This window comes from Coenobita brevimanus, chromosome 17 (assembly GCF_032717465.1).
Source record: "Coenobita brevimanus isolate Jiangsu-jjx chromosome 17, ASM3271746v2, whole genome shotgun sequence".
Classification (NCBI taxonomy): domain Eukaryota; kingdom Metazoa; phylum Arthropoda; class Malacostraca; order Decapoda; family Coenobitidae; genus Coenobita; species Coenobita brevimanus.
The window spans coordinates 4,571,197-4,590,599 of NC_136970.1; the positions used below are offsets into that span (position 1 = coordinate 4,571,197).

At 42.0% G+C, this 19,403-nt stretch overlaps 1 protein-coding gene across 1 annotated transcript; it reads right to left on the reverse strand.

Annotated features, from left to right (window-relative positions):
- Positions 1–5,706: 5,706 nt before the first annotated feature.
- Positions 5,707–17,783, reverse strand: LOC145391234 (uncharacterized). The gene is made up of 4 exons (XM_080265910.1): positions 17,552–17,783; positions 12,866–12,988; positions 6,798–7,294; positions 5,707–5,721 (listed from the first exon to the last, which is right to left on the reverse strand). Exons 1-4 carry the CDS (start codon positions 17,781–17,783, stop codon positions 5,707–5,709), a joined length of 867 nt encoding a protein of 288 aa, XP_080122036.1.
- Positions 17,784–19,403: the final 1,620 nt, after the last annotated feature.

A 19,403-nucleotide genomic window follows, 5' to 3' on the forward strand; every position in this document is an offset into this window, starting at 1 on the left:
TTCCTGCTACTGAACTGTGTGAAATAAGCTACAAAATGGACGAAAATCTGGACCAAGTTAAGGTAAAATGAATATAGAATCTTTGTACCATAATTTTTATTGTTCTTGAATTTTTGTTTCATTCTGTTTTTTATCCTCTTGAAATTTAATGTAAGAATACGTAGTTATCATATTTAGTTCCATATTTGTGTTGTTTTCTCCCAGCTCTTGTTTTGGTTGTACCCAGGCGCATGAGGATTTAAGAATTTGTATATGTCGATTGTAGTTCATTGTTTGTACTTTCTTATCTACCAAGTATTTTGTTTGTTCCCAGGGGTATGAGGATTTAAGAATTTGTAGATACGAAGGGTAGTTAGTTATTGGTACTCCCTTCTCAACCATGTATTCTTTTGTTCTCAGGAGCATGAGGATTTAAGAATTTGTAGCTATCGAGAGTAGCTAATTATTTATACTTTCTCCCATGTCAGGTATTCTTTTGTTTGTTCCCAGCGGCATGAGGATTTAAGAATTTGTAGATGTCGGGTGCAGTTAATTATCAGTACTTTCTTCAATTCCAAGTATTCTTTTGTTTGTAGCCAAGAATATGAGGATGTAAGAAGTTGTGGATGTCCAGTTTTGTTCATTATTTCCACAGTGTTCTGTTCTTTGGTTTGTATCCAGAGACGTTACGATCTAAGAATTGTTTAATGTCAACCTTAGGTACTTATTTACGTTTTCTTTTCTTACAAGTACTTTGTATCTAGAGACATTGGAAAAGGCCGGATGCAGAAGTTTGGTAAAGCGGGGGAGGGGGGCGTGATTCTTAGTTGAATTACCAGAAATTTAAATTAATCCTATATCATCACCAAAATTCCTCAAAAGTTATTACCAAATCCCCCTGTGTGATTAATGATTCTGATGTAAAAGTGCTTAAAATTTAGGAAATATATATTTTTAATTATAAGTAATATTTTTAATTATAAGTAATCATTGGTCTGTCGAAAAGAAAGGGTCGTGCGCTGCCCAAGCCCCCTTCCTTATAAAATCTGTGCCTTATTAGGATCTAAGAATTCGTAGATACAAAGTTCACCATGTTTGTACCGAAGGACATTGGTATGCAAGACTGTAGTACGGTTCATTTCAGATCAAATGCCTGTTCTGATTTTTTAAAATCCCTTCAGATTTTATTTTACTCCACCCATATCAAACTCAGTGCCTGATTTGATTGTTTAAAATCCATATATATATATATATATATATATATATATATATATATATATATATATATATATATATATGGAGCTTCAGTGGTAGAGTGTGCGTTTCGTACGCTTGTGGACGAGGGTTCGCCTCCACCCAGAGTTGTAAAAACTTTTGGAATCGTTCACCGAGCCACTTGCTACTTTGGCGGACATAAGGGGTGCTGTGGTTGAACCAGTGTCGCATACTAGTATGCTTGCACCCAATCGGCTTAAGGCGGGCCGATTACACTTGGTTCACAGACTACACATACATCCAAAGCCACTACAATACTACACTTACACTTACAGGCACTTCTCACTCTACATACAGTCTCTACCAGACAGCCTAAGCCACTGGGTAGTGATACATTGGCTGTATCGTCCCTGCTTCGGTAGGGATAGGCTGGTCCTGCAGTGGACCTCAACAGATGATTATATATATATATATATATATATATATATATATATATATATATATACTCTACCGAGCGACATTTGGATCGATCATGTTGTCGAGTATGAGTTTTAGTTCTTTGGCGATTTTTGCGATGTTCTTAATTACTCAACTCGGAGTTATTTTCACCTTTTATTCAGCACTGTCCACATCCTCAATAAAAGCATTAATCAACCAACCTTTCAGTCAGTCAATCAGTCCTCTTCTTGTACCTACTGATGATATGATCCAGGATATATGCAAGTGTCATGATTTAGGGTCATTTTCAAACACTTACGATAAATTCCCCCGTCGTAAGCAACCTGTCTTGTATTGTTTCCATCCCCAGACGATTTTATTAAGCTGTGAAGAGTTTACTGTAGTGCCAGACGCCATAATCCCGTAAAGGGTGGCAGTTTGTCTTAGAGTTATTAAATTTGTTTTACGGGGAGGGGCACTAACTCTCTGCCAACTCACTTGTTCACATGTAGGGAACACGTATGGGTTGGTTATATGGCTACCGCCCAGCGTTGTAAGTGGTTTACTGGCTTACAGGAAACCATTAGGCTTGTCACTCAGTGTAAAGCCACGTGAAGAAGAGAGTAACAAAAAATTACAAGAAAGGTGAGAGAAATTGGAAGAGAGGAGGACAGACACAGAAAAGGAATGATAAAAGTGAAGGAAGAAGTAGGCGACACTACACTGAGTGGATGATGGTCGCCACCACCTACCACCTATCATTGTAGTTACGGGGTTGAGAATAGTCCCCGTCAACCCCCTTCACAACCTATACCATTTTTTCTCTAACTTGGCCTAAAGTTGACTCTCTCTCTCTCTCTCTCTCTCTCTCTTGAATTCTCAGTTGTAGTAATGAATTTAGCACAAGATTATGATGCTGGTCACGAAGAAGTGCTATGGGAAGGACGCAGAGCTATAGTACTGTCTTAGTGAAATTAGCTGCAAAAGTACGATAATCTGGGCCAAATTAGGGTAAAAAAAAAAAATAACCTTTCCATAAACTGAATAAAATCGCCTGAAGATAGAATAAGATGCATGAGATGGAGTGAAGGTGTTAGTGTGTTAAGTGTGATAAAGGACGGAATCCACTCCTCTCTCTCTCTCTCTCTCTCTCTCTCTCTCTCTGATGGCTACTCCACTCGGCAAAATAAAATCGTATCGTCAGCGAGAATGAAAAGGCGAGATCAGTGCAATGAAAACAATTCTCTCTCTCTCCCTCCCTCTCTCTCTCTCTCTCTCTCTCTCTCTCTCTCTCTCTCTCTCTCTCTCTCATACTACAGTGGATGTTAGGGAAGAAGATACAGGGCTGTCCATATATAACGCTACCCAATTTTGTGTTACTTGCCTCGTCTCCCCATACGTCTTTGAGAGAGACGCCTTCACGTGGTGGCACCGGTATAGCTCGGTCACTTCACTGCCGGGTTACATAAATGTCCCCTTAACTTTCCTGCCTGCTGAAGGGATGGGGAGGTTATCTATCTGTCTGTTTATCTCTATCTACTGTGTCTGTCCCTGTCTGTCTGTCTGTCTGTCTATCTGTCTGCCTACCTGCCTGTTTATCCGTCTGTCTGTCAATCTGTATATCTATTTGTGTCCATCTGTCTCTGTCTGTCTGTCTGTTTATTTGTCTGTCACTTAGCGACGCACTGCACAGCCACCTAATCATTGTCATTTCTGCACGTTTTGAGCCTGCGAATATCGTCTTCTTTTATTGCCCAGGTCTCACTACCATACAACATCACACTCCTAACACATCCTACATACAAAGAACCCTTAGCACGGAGGGAAAGCCCTCTCAATGTCAGGAGAGGCAACAACTCCCTGAGCTTCTTCCAACCACTCCTCACTCTAGCCACAGACGGACATGACATGTCTCCCAAATAACAAAACTCTTCCACACACTCAAGAGACTCACCAGCAAGTTCAATCCTTTCACACCTGGCAGTCTCCACATGCTCTCCCCGACACACTGCACACATGAAATCAGTGTTATTTCGCAGTCTACCTCAAACACCACTACCATACATCTCATGCACCCATTTATCACAAACACTGCACAAGATGGGGTTACTTCCCACACCCTTGTGGCAAACCGCACATGGCCACTCCCCCTCTTTTTTGACAGTACCGCCACCGGCACTTGATACCATCACTTTTGTTTTATCTGCATTTACTTTTAAGCCTTTGTGCCCCATACCATCTCTCCACTTCCTAAATATTTCCTTCGAGTCCCTTTCATTCCCTGGACTCAGCACCAAACCATCAGCATACAACATCTCCCACGGGACTCCATTTCTGAAGTCACGTGAGAGGGTTTCAAGTGGCATGATAAACAACAAGGGACTCAAGACTGACCACTGATGCACAGCAACATTCACGGAAAACTCATCGCTCAAACCTTCATTCACCCTTACGTGGGTGCTAGCACCCTAACCAGCCACTCCTTCATCCCGAGCGTTCTCATTGTCCACTTTACCACCTCCCTGTGGACTCAGTCAAAGGCCTTCTCCAAATCAACAAAAATAAGAAGCGGTGCCAAGGCACAGCAAACCCGTCCCCCGCAATCATTATAGTGCTGACGTACAAACAATAGGATATCTAGTCAAAGATGTCACATAACAAATTTGGAGTAAATAGGTTAAAAACTGACGATTTTATGCCCATTTAAAATTTTAGGCCTGACCTACAGTACCTGACATTGACCCCCCTACCATTAACTGGGGGGTGACCCCCCTGATGTAATAAGGCATGTTATAGGATGCAGATTTGAAAGATGCACCTTTAGATTTTGGTTTCATGTCGATATGACGAATTTGAAAGGAGTTATGGCGAAAAAAATGATTTTAACCCTTCTCTCTCTTTTCTTTCTTTTTTTTTCTTTTTTTTTTTTTTTTCTTTACACTTCTTGGGCCAACAGCCTGGGCCTTGGCTCAGTTTCCCCCAGAATTTAATCAGGTGATCAAAAGTTCATAACCCACCATCCCTGTAATTATAGTCAACATTGCTCCGGTAATTTTCGCGTAAAGTTGTGAGAGAGACAGACAAACAGACAAACAAACAAGCCCAGTGAAAACACTACCCGTCCCCGAGCTCTTGCGGGCGGGAACGGGTAACAAAATACAGATCTCTTTTCTTCCCAATATATTTTTCCTGAACCTGTCGAACAATGACTGTGGCATCAGTGGTCCCTTTTCCTGGCATCAACCCAAACTGCATCTCATCAGCATTCACTCTTTCTCTAATCATACCTTCTAGAACTCGCTCCATTACCTTCGCTCTCTTGTCCAAAAGCTTTATGCCTCTGTCTATAATTTCCTCTTTCCAGGACATCACCCTTTCCCTTGTACACATTTATAATTACACTTCACCCAGTCATCTGGGAGAACACACTCATGTATAATCGTATTTATCAAGTGTGTGTGTGTGTGTGTGTGTGTGTGTGCGCTTATTCCTCCCATCTGACATTCATTCAGCTTAGAATTGACATTTTGAAATTTTGAACTTTAAGCTACTCAGTTTGAAGGCCTTTCCTAAGCTGAATAAAATCGTGTCAAGAGTGAACTAATAATGACGTCACTCGGATTCAATGGAAGGTGAAGTAATGAAGACGCCTTTGAGATCAGAAAGTTTAATTATACGTCAGCGAACAAGACAGCAACACTGACCTTACGTATCTAAGGCCGGTTCACACGAGCTAAATCGCGGCCGTTTTTTTCGCCGATTTACGGACAAAAGTGTTCACACGTATAGCGACTGGAGAGGCAGGAACGCGGCAAGTGTTTACAAAGATGGACCACCGTACTCGTACTAGGTGTGCAGCTCTTGCACTTGCACTTTTCCTACTTCAAGATGAGCCTTCAAGGCAGCGATTTAGCTCCTGTGAATAGGCCTTTACTGCCACTCAGCTTTCCGGTGGCTTCTGGGGCCGTATGCATAAATTTTCTTAAGCATAAATCATGTACAAGATTCCTTTATCTTTAACTCATTAATTTTAACTCATCCTTAAATAATCATTCTTTTATACTCATTGTCATATCAGGTACACCCAAACTGGAATGAACGTTAAAGTGAGATTAGAAGCAGTAGTAAACACAAGATGCATTCGTCTTCGTTCCCAGAGCTTTGCCTTGTTCGGTGCAGCCATTTAAATCGGCCTGGCTTCTTTCTCCCGACCGACATGTTGGTCTCTCTATACCGGCGAAAAAAGCGGCCGGAAATTCAACCGGGAAGCAAATTCCGGCAAAAAACGACCATGATTTTGCTCGTGTGAACCGCCCTAACAAGCCATGGAAATAAATAACTGAAATGTACAGCTATATTTGCGGCGCATGACTCTAAGGTTGTCATTATCGTAACCTGGCAACCTACCATTCAAAAGTGCGTCCCATTTCTTGTATAACATGAGACGCAAGTGATTCGTGTATAATATGTTCGTGTATGATAATATTCGTGTATAATATATTCGTGCATAATAGTATGATTCGTGTATAACATGATACAAAATCGGACGCACTTTTTAGTGCTAGGTTGCCAGGGTATGATAATGACAATCTCAGAGTCGTGCGCCACGACTATAATCATGTCAACTAAGAGTAAGGATTACACAAACTTTGTATAAAATAACAATGAAGAACACAAAGCACATTCAACCTGTAGTAGTAAACAACTATAGATACAAAGAACACTTTGAAAACGTGTTTTCGCGAGATTTTGCGAGTTACACAGGAATCAACTTTTTCAACACTTGCTTTGTGTTAGTCTCCTGTGTGTATATGTGTGTGTCTGTGAATTTTTATGGTGGATCCCTTGCCCAGAAAATGAGTTGAAGTAAGATCAAAGTATCTAGCAATCTATAAATACTTGGGGCTCGTTCAAACAGCTTCAGCCAGTAATCTCTCTCTCTTTCGAAAACACGCCAGTCTACCGTAAATTATTTATTATTTATTAGCGGTCACTTTTGCAAAATGAAAGACTCCTTAAAACTATGAAAGACGAATTCAGAACCTAATTTCATTTTAATAAGTCTTCAGGTACTGATGATTGAAACCGGAGTGTGTGTATGGAGTATAACTAAAACTAGAGAAGCTAGATGTGGCGCCAGGAACTTCGTTTTGATGAAAGCTTACGTCATTACAAGTAGCACTCGGATGTGGTTCAAGTTTCTGTGTTTGGTATAATTCTGGCGCTAGGTAAGGGGATGAGTAGGTTTCTGGTTGATGGAGATTAGTCTTTTTCGGGTAGCTCATCAAATGCGCTGCCAGGATACTATTTCGATGACGTTCCTGGAGCCACGTTTTCCTCGCCTGGTATTCTTCCGCCAGGTACGAACGCGCTGGGGAGCAACCGTCCGCCGTGTTTACGTTTGACTGTGGCTCTATTATTTCTTCCTTGACTGGGCAGGTTTCAGGGCAGGCCACTGGTGAGTACACCCAAGTTTCTTCCATTTTGAGCTCAGGGACTTCAGTTTTCACCAGATTTTCGGGAGGGACGCAGTAGATCTCTCTCTCAGACGACTGCAAAGGTAGGAGGGGAGGCGGACTGGTGAGAGACGATTTCCTCTTGTTTTCCTCTGGGCTTCTGGGACGGTGGCTGCCTCTTTGGGATAGTTTTCGGCCGCCCCATTCTGTGAAAAAGAACGATAGTGTCAGGGCAAGTTGTTGAGTTGTGTGACTTTCCTTGATGTTATCTTGTTCTCCTTCTCATAATCGCGGTAACGCCTAGTTCGAACTACATATTCTGGTAAAACAAATCGTTAATAGCAGGCCAGGGTAGTATCAGTAAACCTTAAGGAGACAGAGACAGGACCACCTTAAAAAAAAAAAAAAAAAAAAAAATTGTTTTAGCGACGTGTGTACAGAAGTGCATTTTCGAGTATGAAGAGGATTCATCATTACACAAGGAAAATATAATTGCATAAGGGATAGGTTTGTTAGGTTAGCATAAAATGGGTTAGGTTAGCATAAAATGGGTTAGGTTAGCATAAAATGGGTTAGGTTTGTTAGGTTAGCATAAAATGGGTTAGGTTAGATTAGGATAGGATAGGATAAACGAGGTTGGGTTTAGTTAGGAAAGTTTTGGCTGGGTTTTGATTAATAGTCATTGATATATATATATATATATATATATATATATATATATATTTAATGGCGTTCTAAGAAGGCGTCCGTCTGGCATCACCTGGTGTTCTCACCTGGTTGGCTACCCTTTTTTGCACTGGTTAGGTAGGCAGTGAGAGGAGCCGCATAGAGGAAAACAAGGGTAGCACAAATCTGCAGGTACGCCAGTCAAATGGGACAGCAAAGGCAATCAACTAAAGACTGTGTTATGTACCTTAAGCAGAGTAAAATAATACTGGCAAGGTGTATTAATGGAAAATTCTGTTAATGTTGCAGTGAAGAGTGAAATTTCAAAGCAGGGTATATGGAGAGGAAAGGTGGGTTAGTGGTCAGTGGGGGCCGAGAGCTAAAGGGAAAGGTTAGGTATGAGTCTAGTGAGGAAACTGATAAAGAAGAGGGCCTAGAAAAAGAATGTAAGGCTGACTTAAAAGAGCAAATTGAACTCAGGGCAACAATATCATCAAGTAAAGAGTTCCACGGACTGACGCACCTACTGTAATCGAGAACCTCCTCCTAGCCTCTAAAGAGCCATGAGAGCGAAGAATCTTAAATCTGTGCCGTCTCATGCCGAATGGGAGTGCCAAAGTAAAAATTTCAGCAGAATGAATACTACATTCATGATGAAAATTTTTTCAATATTTTACCAAATCTGCACGCAATAAAGGCCCCTGTACGGAGAACAAATCAAGATTCCCATAAGTTGTTCACCATAGGGAAGTTCGGTTAGTCCTTCTACATGACGAGTCCAAGATCTCTGGACTGATCCCAGAAAACGAAGATCTCCCACAAAGCCTCTATTTCACACACAAGAGGCATATTCCAACAAAGGTCTAATATGTGTTTTATACAAGGTAAGCATAAAGTCCTGTGATCTACAAAGAATACATCTTAGAAAATTGGTAGACAACCCAGAAGCTTTGTTAACAGTAAACCTGATATGGAGATGAAATCTGAGGGAGGAGTCCACCAAAACACTAGGATCCTTGTGAGAGTCGACCAAGGATATTGCATGACCCTGGAGGTGGTATTCGGGTACAGTAAAGTACCAATGTGCTGCCACGCCACAGTATCACGTTGCGCTACAAGACTGCGTCCGTGTCTTCGGCGCCGGTAGGGATTTGATTTTAATTTGATAATATTTACTGTTGAGAAAGTTACAGAGCACTTATACAACAAACAGAGGTGGATCTTGCCACACACCTTCAGCAAGTAAGATGATTATACAGTCAGTGGTTAAAAGTAGTAGTAATAATAATAATAATAATAATAATAATAACAAAAGGGGGTGGTGGATTTTGATGTTCAAAGTAGGTAATGCAAAGTGGATTTTAACTGAACAAACGCCACTTTTTAAACGCTTTTCAACACCTACTCAAATTAAAAAAAAAAAAAAAATTGCAATTTGAAAACGCAATCAGAAAATACTCTAAAGAATCCCACGAAGAGCTAAGGTAAAGAGAAAGAAAATATGCAAAATAAGGTGGTTCTCTGTCTACTCATGGATTACCGTACCGTAGAATCTTGTGTCAATAAGATTTTGAAAGTAGACTTGGGCAAGGAACGCATTTATCGTTTTTTCCATAGCTTACTTCCAGTTCTCTGAAGTTAGGAGTTGAATAAGGGAAAGTTTGTTTGGAATTATTTTATTATTATTATTATTATTATTATTTATTGTGGCAGCAGTGATAAGGATTTTTTTTCTCATGCTTTCGTTTTTCTTTCTTTTTATCCATAACATTTTCCATTAGATATCCAGAGCAAGAAGCCTATATTTTGTGCCATCCACAACTTTTCCTGTGACCTCCACGATACCGTAATTTTCCAACATTACCGGGTATCTATCTCATTGTCTGTCATCATGCCTGTCGATCTGCCTACCTTCCTTCCTTTAAATCCATCAGTCTATCTATATATCGAGTTGTGATATCCTTGGCAGTACTGTTTTTGTGAAATGCATTGTATTTTTCGTGACATGCGTGGTAATGTTTTTTGTGTGGCATTTATTGCGGCAGCCATAGTTCCCTGAAATCATGGTTTGCCGAAGAAATCGTGGTAACCGCCCACGAAACCGTGGTAGCCGCCGAGGATTTCGTCGGCAAAACTGGATTCGGTCCAAATCCATTCCTGCCTACGGAATCAGGTACAAAACGTTTTGTCTGATGGCAGAGCGAGCTGAATGGAGAACTTGGAGGCTATACTGCTGTATTTTGTTTATTTTTTGAAAGTTATAATTCCCTCCTAGAGTGCCTATTACTTTCCATTATATACGATATATATTATAAATTATGAAAGCTTAAATAACCTTTTATATCGTGCACTGGTGAACTAACAATGTCGATAAGTCAGTGGTTTACATTGGGGAGCGGACACAGCACACCACGCTGGGCGAAAGAGTATTGTATGTATCTCGCCGTTCATTCAACACTGCAGATACGATGGCATCTGGGGTTTTGGCCGTCTCCGCCTCTTTCTTCTCAAGTGCCACCACTACAAGACCCAGTGCAGCAATCACTCTCCCCTCAGCAAATTCAAGAAAAGCCATGTTGCATCTGATACGTGTGACTCGTGTGAGACGCTGGGACAGACTCCGGTATGCTTTGTTGACATTTTTGCCGACCGTCGGCGGCGTTCGTGGAACGTGTGTGACAGGGTTTGTGCCTGGCTCCAGCAAACCAGGAACGCGTTCCGTCGGCAAACCATGTTTTCAGGTACCGTGTGATTAGTTATTCAGCTTAGGTGAGACATTTCGTGGTATCTGAGTTCATAAGTAGTCTGGTAACATTTCAGTACGCTTTTTTTTTTTTCTCAACAAACGATAATATAGATTTATGCGTAAAACAGATAGCTGAGGAAGAGTTAGAGTTGCTGTGTCGATATTCAGCATATTTTGTTATAATTACTGATGCGCATTATACAAAATTAACATGACTAGAATGCATCCCAAACGTAAGAAATAGGACCCTTTTCCGGTATCCACAGAAAATGTATTATCGTAGAAAACTCGGAAAAGGAAGACCTAGACTTCAAGATGACATTTTGTAATAATTTGGATATATGAGCCGTTCTGCGCGATGATTTTTTTTTTTTTTTTTTTATTCTCGTTTCCTTGTAACGATTTCATTCAGCTTAGGAAAGGGTTTTTTCTCTTGAAGGAGCTTCTTTCAGTAGGTTGACACCATTTATTTCGTTCTTGTTGATGATGCAGCTTATGTCAGTTGTCACTTTTATGGAAGGCAGGAAACAGTTCTCAAACGGATGGGGTTACTGCGTTTTATTATTTTATATGTATATCTGGCTTATTTCCTGTGAGCCCGTTCCCTCCTTTTTTCCTGTCTGGTGGGATAGTGTTGAGGCAATACAGCGAGTTGACGTCACTGTTGACCTGTTTCCTTGTGTAGGTAGATCAGAGAGAGAGAGAGAGAGAGAGAGATGTTAGCTTTATAAACATCCACCTTGACCTAGCCACACTTCCCCTCCCTTCCACCTCGTCCTCGGTCTCCCTCTCCTTCACCTCGACCCACTTGTGCCTTTAAATTACGGTAACCGGGACGGGGTTGCACCGTATCTCTTATCTCAGGGTCTTATCTGGCAGTTTCGAGTGAGAATAGAGGAGGGAGGGGTTGGAGGTGTGGGGGAGTAGGAGAGGGGAATGGAGGAGAGGGATGATGGGGAATGAAGGAGAGGGATGATGTGGAGGAATGAAGGAGAGGGATGATGGGGAATGAAGGAGAGGGATGATGTGGAGGAATGAAGGAGAGGGATGATGGGGAATGAAGGAGAGGGATGATGGGGAATGAAGGAGAGGGATGATGGGGAATGAAGGAGAGGGATGATGGGGAATGAAGGAGAGGGATGATGGGGAATGAAGGAGAGGGATGATGTGGAGGAATGAAGGAGAAGGATGATGGGGAATGAAGGAGAGGGATGCAGTTGGGGAATGAAGGAGAGGGATGGTGTGGAGGAAGGAAGGAGAGGGATGGTGTGGGGGAATGGAGGAGAGGGATGATGGGGAATGAAGGAGAGGGATGCAGTTGGGGAATGAAGGAGAGGGATGATGGGGAATGAAGGTGAGGGATGGTGTGGGGGAATGAAGGAGAGGGATGGTGTGGGGGAATGGAGGAGGAGAGAGGGATGGAGTGGGGAGAATGGAGGAGTAGAAGAGGAATGGAGAGGGGCGAGTGGAGGAGTAGGTGAGAGGGATGGAGTAGGAGAGAGGGATGAGTGGGGGACTAAAGGAGAGAGGGATGAGTGGGGAACTAAAGGAGAGAGGGATGAAGTGGGGGACTAAAGGAGAGAGGGATGAGTGGGGGACTAAAGGAGAGAGGGATGAAATGGGGGACTAAAGGAGAGAGGGATGAGTGGGGGACTAAAGGAGAGAGGGATGAGTGGGGGACTAGAGGAGAGAGGGATGAAATGGGGGACTAAAGGAGAGAGGGATGAGTGAGGGACTAAAGGAGAGAGGGATGAGTGGGGGACTAAAGGAGAGAGGGATGAGTGGGGGACTAAAGGAGAGAGGGATGAAATGGAGGACTAAAGGAGAGAGGGATGAGTGGGGGACTAAAGGAGAGAGGGATGAAATGGGGGACTAAAGGAGAGAGGGATGAGTGGGGGACTAGAGGAGAGAGGGATGAAGTGGGGGACTAGAGGAGAGAGGGATGAGTGGGGCGTGTGGAGGGGCATGAGAGAGGAATAAGGATAGGGGAAGGAGGAAGAGGAGAAGAAAGAAGGGAAAGAGGAAGTCAAGAAGGAAGAAGAGGCGGAGGAGGAGGCCTAAAACAAGAGAAGACATGCAAAAACCAAATCCTAAAAACCGCAGTAGAACCTTTAAACCGGCGTCCCCTGTAAAGCTGATCGGTATTGGTCGTGTGGCGTAGGGAGTAGGGAGTGTGAGTAGGGAGTCGCCAGTGGAGCAGAGAGGGGTGGGAGGAAAGAGAAGCCAGTAGTGTACAATACAAAGGAAGGGGAAGAGACACTCAAGTAAGAAAGCAACCAGTAGGACAGGAAGGAAAGGTTGGAACAGGAGAAGATAAAGAAGACACACAGAAAACGCCTGAACCAGCTCTGCATACCGTTCTCACCTGTGAATCTGAAGTATCGGTATTCGTCGTGTGAGGTGGGGAGTCGCTCGACGGACGGGGACTTGTTCAGGGCCATCCTCAGACTCTGCTTCAGCTCCACGGACGACAGGTTGGGCGGTTTACCTGTTAGAAAAAAAAATAAAAAATGGTTCGCTATTTTAAACCCGTCTAGCTCTGTGATGTCTTGTTTTGGTGTGTTTCTTAGTGTTTACAGACGGTTTGATTCTCTTTAGGTTGGATTTTTAAGCTGGAGGGGTTTGATGCGGCCTTCGTTAACCCTTTCAGCTCGGATTTTTTTTTTGTTTTTTGGAAAGCTTACTGTTTACAAACGATTTTATTCAGCTTACGAAAAACCTCCTCCTCCTCTTTCTTTATCAACTGTTTTTCTTCTCTTCCTCCTCCTCTCTCCTTCATTAAATGTTTCCTCCTCCTCTTCCTCCTTCATTAAATGTTTCCTCCTCCTCCTCCTTCATTAACTGTTTCCTCCTTTCTCCTTCATTAACTATTTCCTCCTCCTCTCCTTCATTAACTGTTTCCTGCTCCTATCCTTTATTAACTTTTTCCTCCTCCTCCTCCGAACTTCCCCATTAGGAGCAGACTTTCTCAAACTAAAATATATTCAGATCAAGACAGAATGGCCGTATTAAAAGAGTTACTGACACATGCATTTCTTATTGGTCTTTCACGTAAAGATTTTCGTTCTTTTGTGTCTTATTTCACGTAGCTTAGTGGTTGAAAGGACGCGCTACGTGTCCATTTCTTTCCCACAGCACTTCTTTCTTTCCCACAGCACTTCTTTCTTTCCCACAGCACTTATTTTCTTTCCCACAGCACGTCTCTCTTTCCCACAGCACTTCTTTCTTTCCCCCACAGCACTTCTTTCTTTCCCCCACAGCACTTCTTTCTTTCCCACAGCACGTCTCTCTTTCCCACAGCACTTCTTTCTTTCCCACAGGACATCTTTTCTTTCCCACAGGACATCTTTTCTTTCCCACAGCACGTCTTTTCTTTCCCACAGCACGTCTTTTCTTTCCCACAGCACGTCTTTTCTTTCCCATAGCACGTCTTTTCTTTCCCATAGCACGTCTTTTCTTTCCCACAGCACTTCTTACTTTCCCACAGCACTTCTTTCTTTCCCACAGGACATCTTTTCTTTCCCACAGCACTTCTTTTCTTTCCCACAGCACGTCTTTCTTTCCCACAGCACTTCTTTCTTTCCCACAGCATTTCTTTCTTTCCCACAGCACTTCTTTCTTTCCCACAGCATTTCTTTCCCACAGCACTTCTTTCTTTCCCACAGCACTTCTTCCTTTCCCACAGCATTTCTTTCTCACAGCACTTCTTTCTTTCTCACAGCACTTCTTTCCCACAGCACTTCTTTCTTTCCCACAGCACTTCTTTCTTTCCCACAGCACTTCTTTCTTTCCCACAGCATTTCTTTCTTTCCCATAGCACTCTTTCTTTCCCACAGCACTCTTTCTTTCCCACAGCACTCTTTCTTTCCCACAGCACTCTTTCTTTCCCACAGCACTCTTTCTTTCCCATAGCACTCTTTCTTTCCCATAGCACTCTTTCTTTCCCACAGCACTCTTTCTTTCCCACAGCATTTCTTTCTTTCCCACAGCATTTCTTTCTTTCCCACAGCATTTCTTTCTTTCCCATAGCACTCTTTCTTTCCCACAGCATTTCTTTCTTTCCCACAGCATTTCTTTCTTTCCCACAGCATTCCTTTCTTTCCCATAGCACTCTTTCTTTCCCACAGCATTTCTTTCTTTCCCACAGCATTTCTTTCTTTCCCACAGCATTCCTTTCTTTCCCATAGCACTCTTTCTTTCCCACAGCACTCTTTCTTTCCCACAGCACTCTTTCTTTCCCACAGCACTCTTTCTTTCCCACAGCACTCTTTCTTTCCCATAGCACTTCTTTCCCACAGCACTTCTTTCCCACAGCACTTCTTTCCCACAACACTTCTGAACTCGACACGCATCGTCTCTCCATCCTTTCCGTAGCATTTCGTAAGTAACATCATATTCTAGTATTAATCTCTTATACCTCGGCATGGAAGATGGAGGGATGGCAGTTTTAAGCCAGGTTGGAGTAAAAGGAGTACATTCATCACTCAGACTTCAGTGCCACGTAAGAAGAGTACATTCATCAAACTTCTGTGCCACGTAAAAAGAGTACATTCATCAATCAAACTTCTGTGCCACGTAAAAAGAGTACATTCATCAATCAAACTTCTGTGCCACGTAGAAAGAGTACGGTACATTCATCACTCAAACTTCTGTGCCACGTAAAAAGAGTACATTCATCAATCAAACTTCTGTGCCACGTAAAAAGAGTACATTCATCAATCAAACTTCTGTGCCACGCGGATGCATTCATTACCCCACCAGCATAAAGATACAGTCATCATTTCATCACCTATCTTTATCAGCGAGGGGAAACGTCATCGTAGTACACCATGCATGACTAAGACGTTTTGGCCAGTATCATTTCCTATATTGCCCAAGTGTCTCTTAAGGTAGATAAGGGACAGCTGGGGGCAAAAGTTAGCCGATAGTCACCAGCTATAATTGTGTGCCGGAAGTGTCATCAAACTTTTGCTCTTGGCTCTTCCTTGGAATTTAATTAGTGAATATTAGATTACGTAGATACCGCCGATGTGTTAACTCCTTCAGTCCGGTGACGAATTTTGCACTTTAATCAGGCAGTTTTAGTCATCAGAAATGTTCATGTGTGTGTGTGTGTGTGTGTGTGTGTGTGTGTGTGTGTGTGTGTGTGTGTGTGTGTGTAAGGAATGAATTACTTGTATATCAAACCCCCTTTGTTCGGAAAGACTCTCCTAAGCTGAATAAAATCGTCTGAAGGTAGCACGCACAGAAGACATTGATTAATTTTAGGGAGAGGGGTGGTATTGAAGTGAGAGGCCTTCATGTGGTGGCACCTATATAGTCTGGCGGCTCCACTGCCTGCTTATACAAACGTCTCACAGTTACTTCCCCATCCCCCGAAGTGTGGATGGTAGCCTGCAGGAGGACAACTTAACCCTGCGGCCACTGGGTTCACGTTTTAGATGAGCTTGGGACCACAGCAAGGATAACAGGGACAGGGATGAAAGAATGAGACCCACGTATTCCCTGCGTATTTGCAAAGGGTAATCAGAAGGGGAGGAATGGGACTATAAATTCCACTTCTTGTATAAGGGTACGATAATGCCGTCCTTACCACCCATAACCACTTCACTGGGAGGACGTGTTATGTGTAGTGTGTCTGTACTATCCCAGACCATTTTAATAAACATGGGAAAGACCTCTCGTACTGAAGGAGATAGTGAAGGCCAGAAATAACCCTTCCAGTTTGTTAAGTTTCTCTCGTGGTGAATAAAATCGTCTGCACATAACAAAAAAAAAAAAAAAAAAAAGCACCGGAATGAAGGAGTTGTGTTGTCAACAGCCATATCGCTATTATGATACAAGAGGAGGGAGGTGGGATCGGAATGTCCCTCAGATATTGCTCCAAAAAGTTAAAAGAACCTTAGTTTTCATTTGCCCAGTGTGACCATGTAATAAGCGAAATGAAACTTCGCAAATTAATCACACTGTTTTGGCCGAGATTCGATCTCAGGCCCTCACTCTCCATACACGTGCACGTTGTGACTGAGCCAAAGAGATGATCCCCGCTTTGCCTGTAGGCAACGCGGGCTTTTATAGACCCCATTACAACCATGGTAAGTGGAATTATGGTAAATGATTTTATTTTTTAATATGCGGCAAATATACTAAAGGAACTGATTTTTTATTTAGGCCTCTGAAGTGCCCAACGGCAAACAGTGCTATGATCTCTTGACCTAATGTTTACGATTCCAAGGCATCACCAGCAACTGCAGCTTAGGCTATGAAAATACCTCGAGACAGACGAAACCTATCTCTAGCGAGCGGCCACAAATGATGAGTGCTGTGATTTATATGATTTTCTGTTCCAAGGTCTCATCAACAACTGCAAGTTTCTTCTAGGTGTCAGCAACAACTGCGTCTTATTTCGACATCAGAATGCTGATGTACCTGGTAATAACGAGATCTACGATCTGACATTTTTACTGTTACGAATTCTTTTAACAGCAAAAACTATAATATCTGACACTCGAGAACATTGACGAAATCCTAACGAGTGCGCGCTGATGACATGGGTTATGTTCTTTGAGTGTCAATTGTTATGGTTTTGATGCTTCAGCAGCAATCGCAGGCTGTGGCAACCCCAGAGCACAGACTGACCCATAGAAGCCTGACATTATTACTGACTCATGGTATCGGCGAAAAGTGCGTCATATGACAGCCTCAGACCCCTAGTGTGTGCTGTAGCTATAAAGAGTATCATTATTATTTACTGTTCTAAGGCGTCAGTAACATTTACATCTGATAAAAACCCCAGAAGACAGGCATATCCCTACTGAGTGCGTAATGATAATGAGACCTATTACTGTTTACTGTTTATAGGGGTCAGCAGCAACCACAGCTTATGACAATCCCAGAAAGATCAGCATGTGATTACTGTTTCGAAGCCTCGTCAAACATTGCATCTTCAGACTGCCCCCACAGGAGATGAATTCGTAGAAATCTGATGTTATTCCCTATACTGAAGCTTCAGTAACAGCTACAACGCATGGCAACTCCAGAATGGACTTACCCCTAGCAAGAGCCCAGTAGCGGAAGAGTGCGGCGTCCTGCTGGGTGAAGGCGCCTGAGCTCTGATGCGTCCACAGTATCCGGAACACCCCTTGATCCCTCTCCACCCACTGGATGACCCGGCCCGCAGGCGCTTGGTCCAGGTTTTGCCGCAAGAACTCCTCCAGGCGCAGCTTCCTCCGTGTCTTGATCGAGAGGTCCATCGGGGTGTCAGACAGGCACACGGGCGCCATTTGGTGTACTCTGTGATGGGAGGATAAGATGCATTTCCCTCTTCCCCAGTTAATTTTCTCTAATACGGGATCCTTATTACCCGCTTAGCTACCTGACCTCATAGCATCATCCCTTTACCTGACTATCCTGTACTGTTAATCCTATTATTTGACAGCTTGTCCCTTGGCCTGTGTACCCTATCTACACATGTAATTAATCAGATACCTTATTATCCAGGTGCATGATTATCACAATACCAGATTATCCACGTTTAGTACCGGTATGTAGTTTAGTATTCAGGAGCCTTATAATCCGGTTACCCTATCAGCCAGTTGCCTAAATACTCACTCCCCAGCTTACCCAATGATTTTTAGATTAAACGAATTTTCATAGGAATCGTTTTGTCATGTCTGGGAATCATGCTCTTCTCTCTGATTTTAGAAATTATTGTTTTTCTTCCCTTCTTTCTTTTTCATTCATTTTCTTTCCTTTTTCGTTTTTTTTTCCTTTCTCGGTTTCTTTTTTGTTTTCTTTTTTCTTTTCTCTTATATACAGCGACTTCAGTCTGATCGTAAAACATAAACTCTGCTTTGTTGTAGCGTAATTATATACCGGTATATTTTCTCTGCGCCAGGAGTTGTAGCAGTATTGTAACCAGTTTATGACAGTGACGAATTCAATCTTATGTTTTTGAATCGGCTTATCGTTCAGCCTAGGGAAGACCTGCCAGAACAGAAGAGGATTATATTTATGTTATACTCAATTTTGTTTATATAAATCCATCGTTTACGTACAACATACTGTATACGGCATTTTTGTGTATGGGGACTACGGTAATTATACTCTGTTCATTTTAATTAGGCTTATAATTGCCTCGTTTGTCTTGAATTTTGAATCAGAAAAAAAGAGATTAACACTAGAATATGGTGCTAGTCTTGAAGAATTGCTATGGAGAGGATGCTGAGCTGAATTATTGTTTTATTTTGTATTATTATTATTTTGTATTATTATTATTATTATTATTGAGAATGAGCTGTGGGAAAAACATTGGAAAAAGACGAAAATATGCGAATAGTTTAAATAAATTACCCACAAACTGAGTGAAATTCCACCAAATGGTAACCTTATTTCAGAATTATTCGATCTCTTAATTCTTTGATTGCTTGGATTTTGTTCATCTAAAAAAAAAAATAAAAAAATACGATAAAAAAAAAAATGGCGTGGTTTTAGATTGAAAGAAACACCCAAGTAAAACCACATCAGTTTAATTTATTAGGAGGGAAAGCCACTGCCAACTACGATTTCTCTAAGCTGATATAATCGTGAGGTGTTAGATAAAATGAAATATGTAAATGCCCCCAAAGCAACAGAAGGATTAACTCTCTCTCTCTCTCTCTCTCTCATAAATGTATAAGTAAATAAAGATAGTAAGAAGCGATAATATTAAGTAAAGAAAAAAGTATATATTATTAGGAGTCTTAAGCACCATTATATTGTAAAGAAGACACTTTACAAAATGCAAGACTTTTTTTTTTTTTTTTTTTTTCACTATACTGTACGGTACCTCGTTAAAGAAACACTTCGGTTGGAACAAAAAAGTTAATGAGTAAATAATATGCATTTTCGAAAGACGAGGAGGA

Bases quoted from the DNA above. Each gene is read 5' to 3' on its own strand.
- LOC145391234 (XM_080265910.1), bottom strand. From the start codon at position 17,783: ATGGCGCCCGTGTGCCTGTCTGACACCCCGATGGACCTCTCGATCAAG. The intron at 12,989-17,551 runs GTAAGTCCATTC...TTTTTCTAACAG, and splicing joins CTACTGGGCTCTTGCTAGGG to GTAAACCGCCCAACCTGTCG. The intron at 7,295-12,865 runs GTGAGAACGGTA...TCTTTTTCACAG, and splicing joins CCGATACTTCAGATTCACAG to AATGGGGCGGCCGAAAACTA.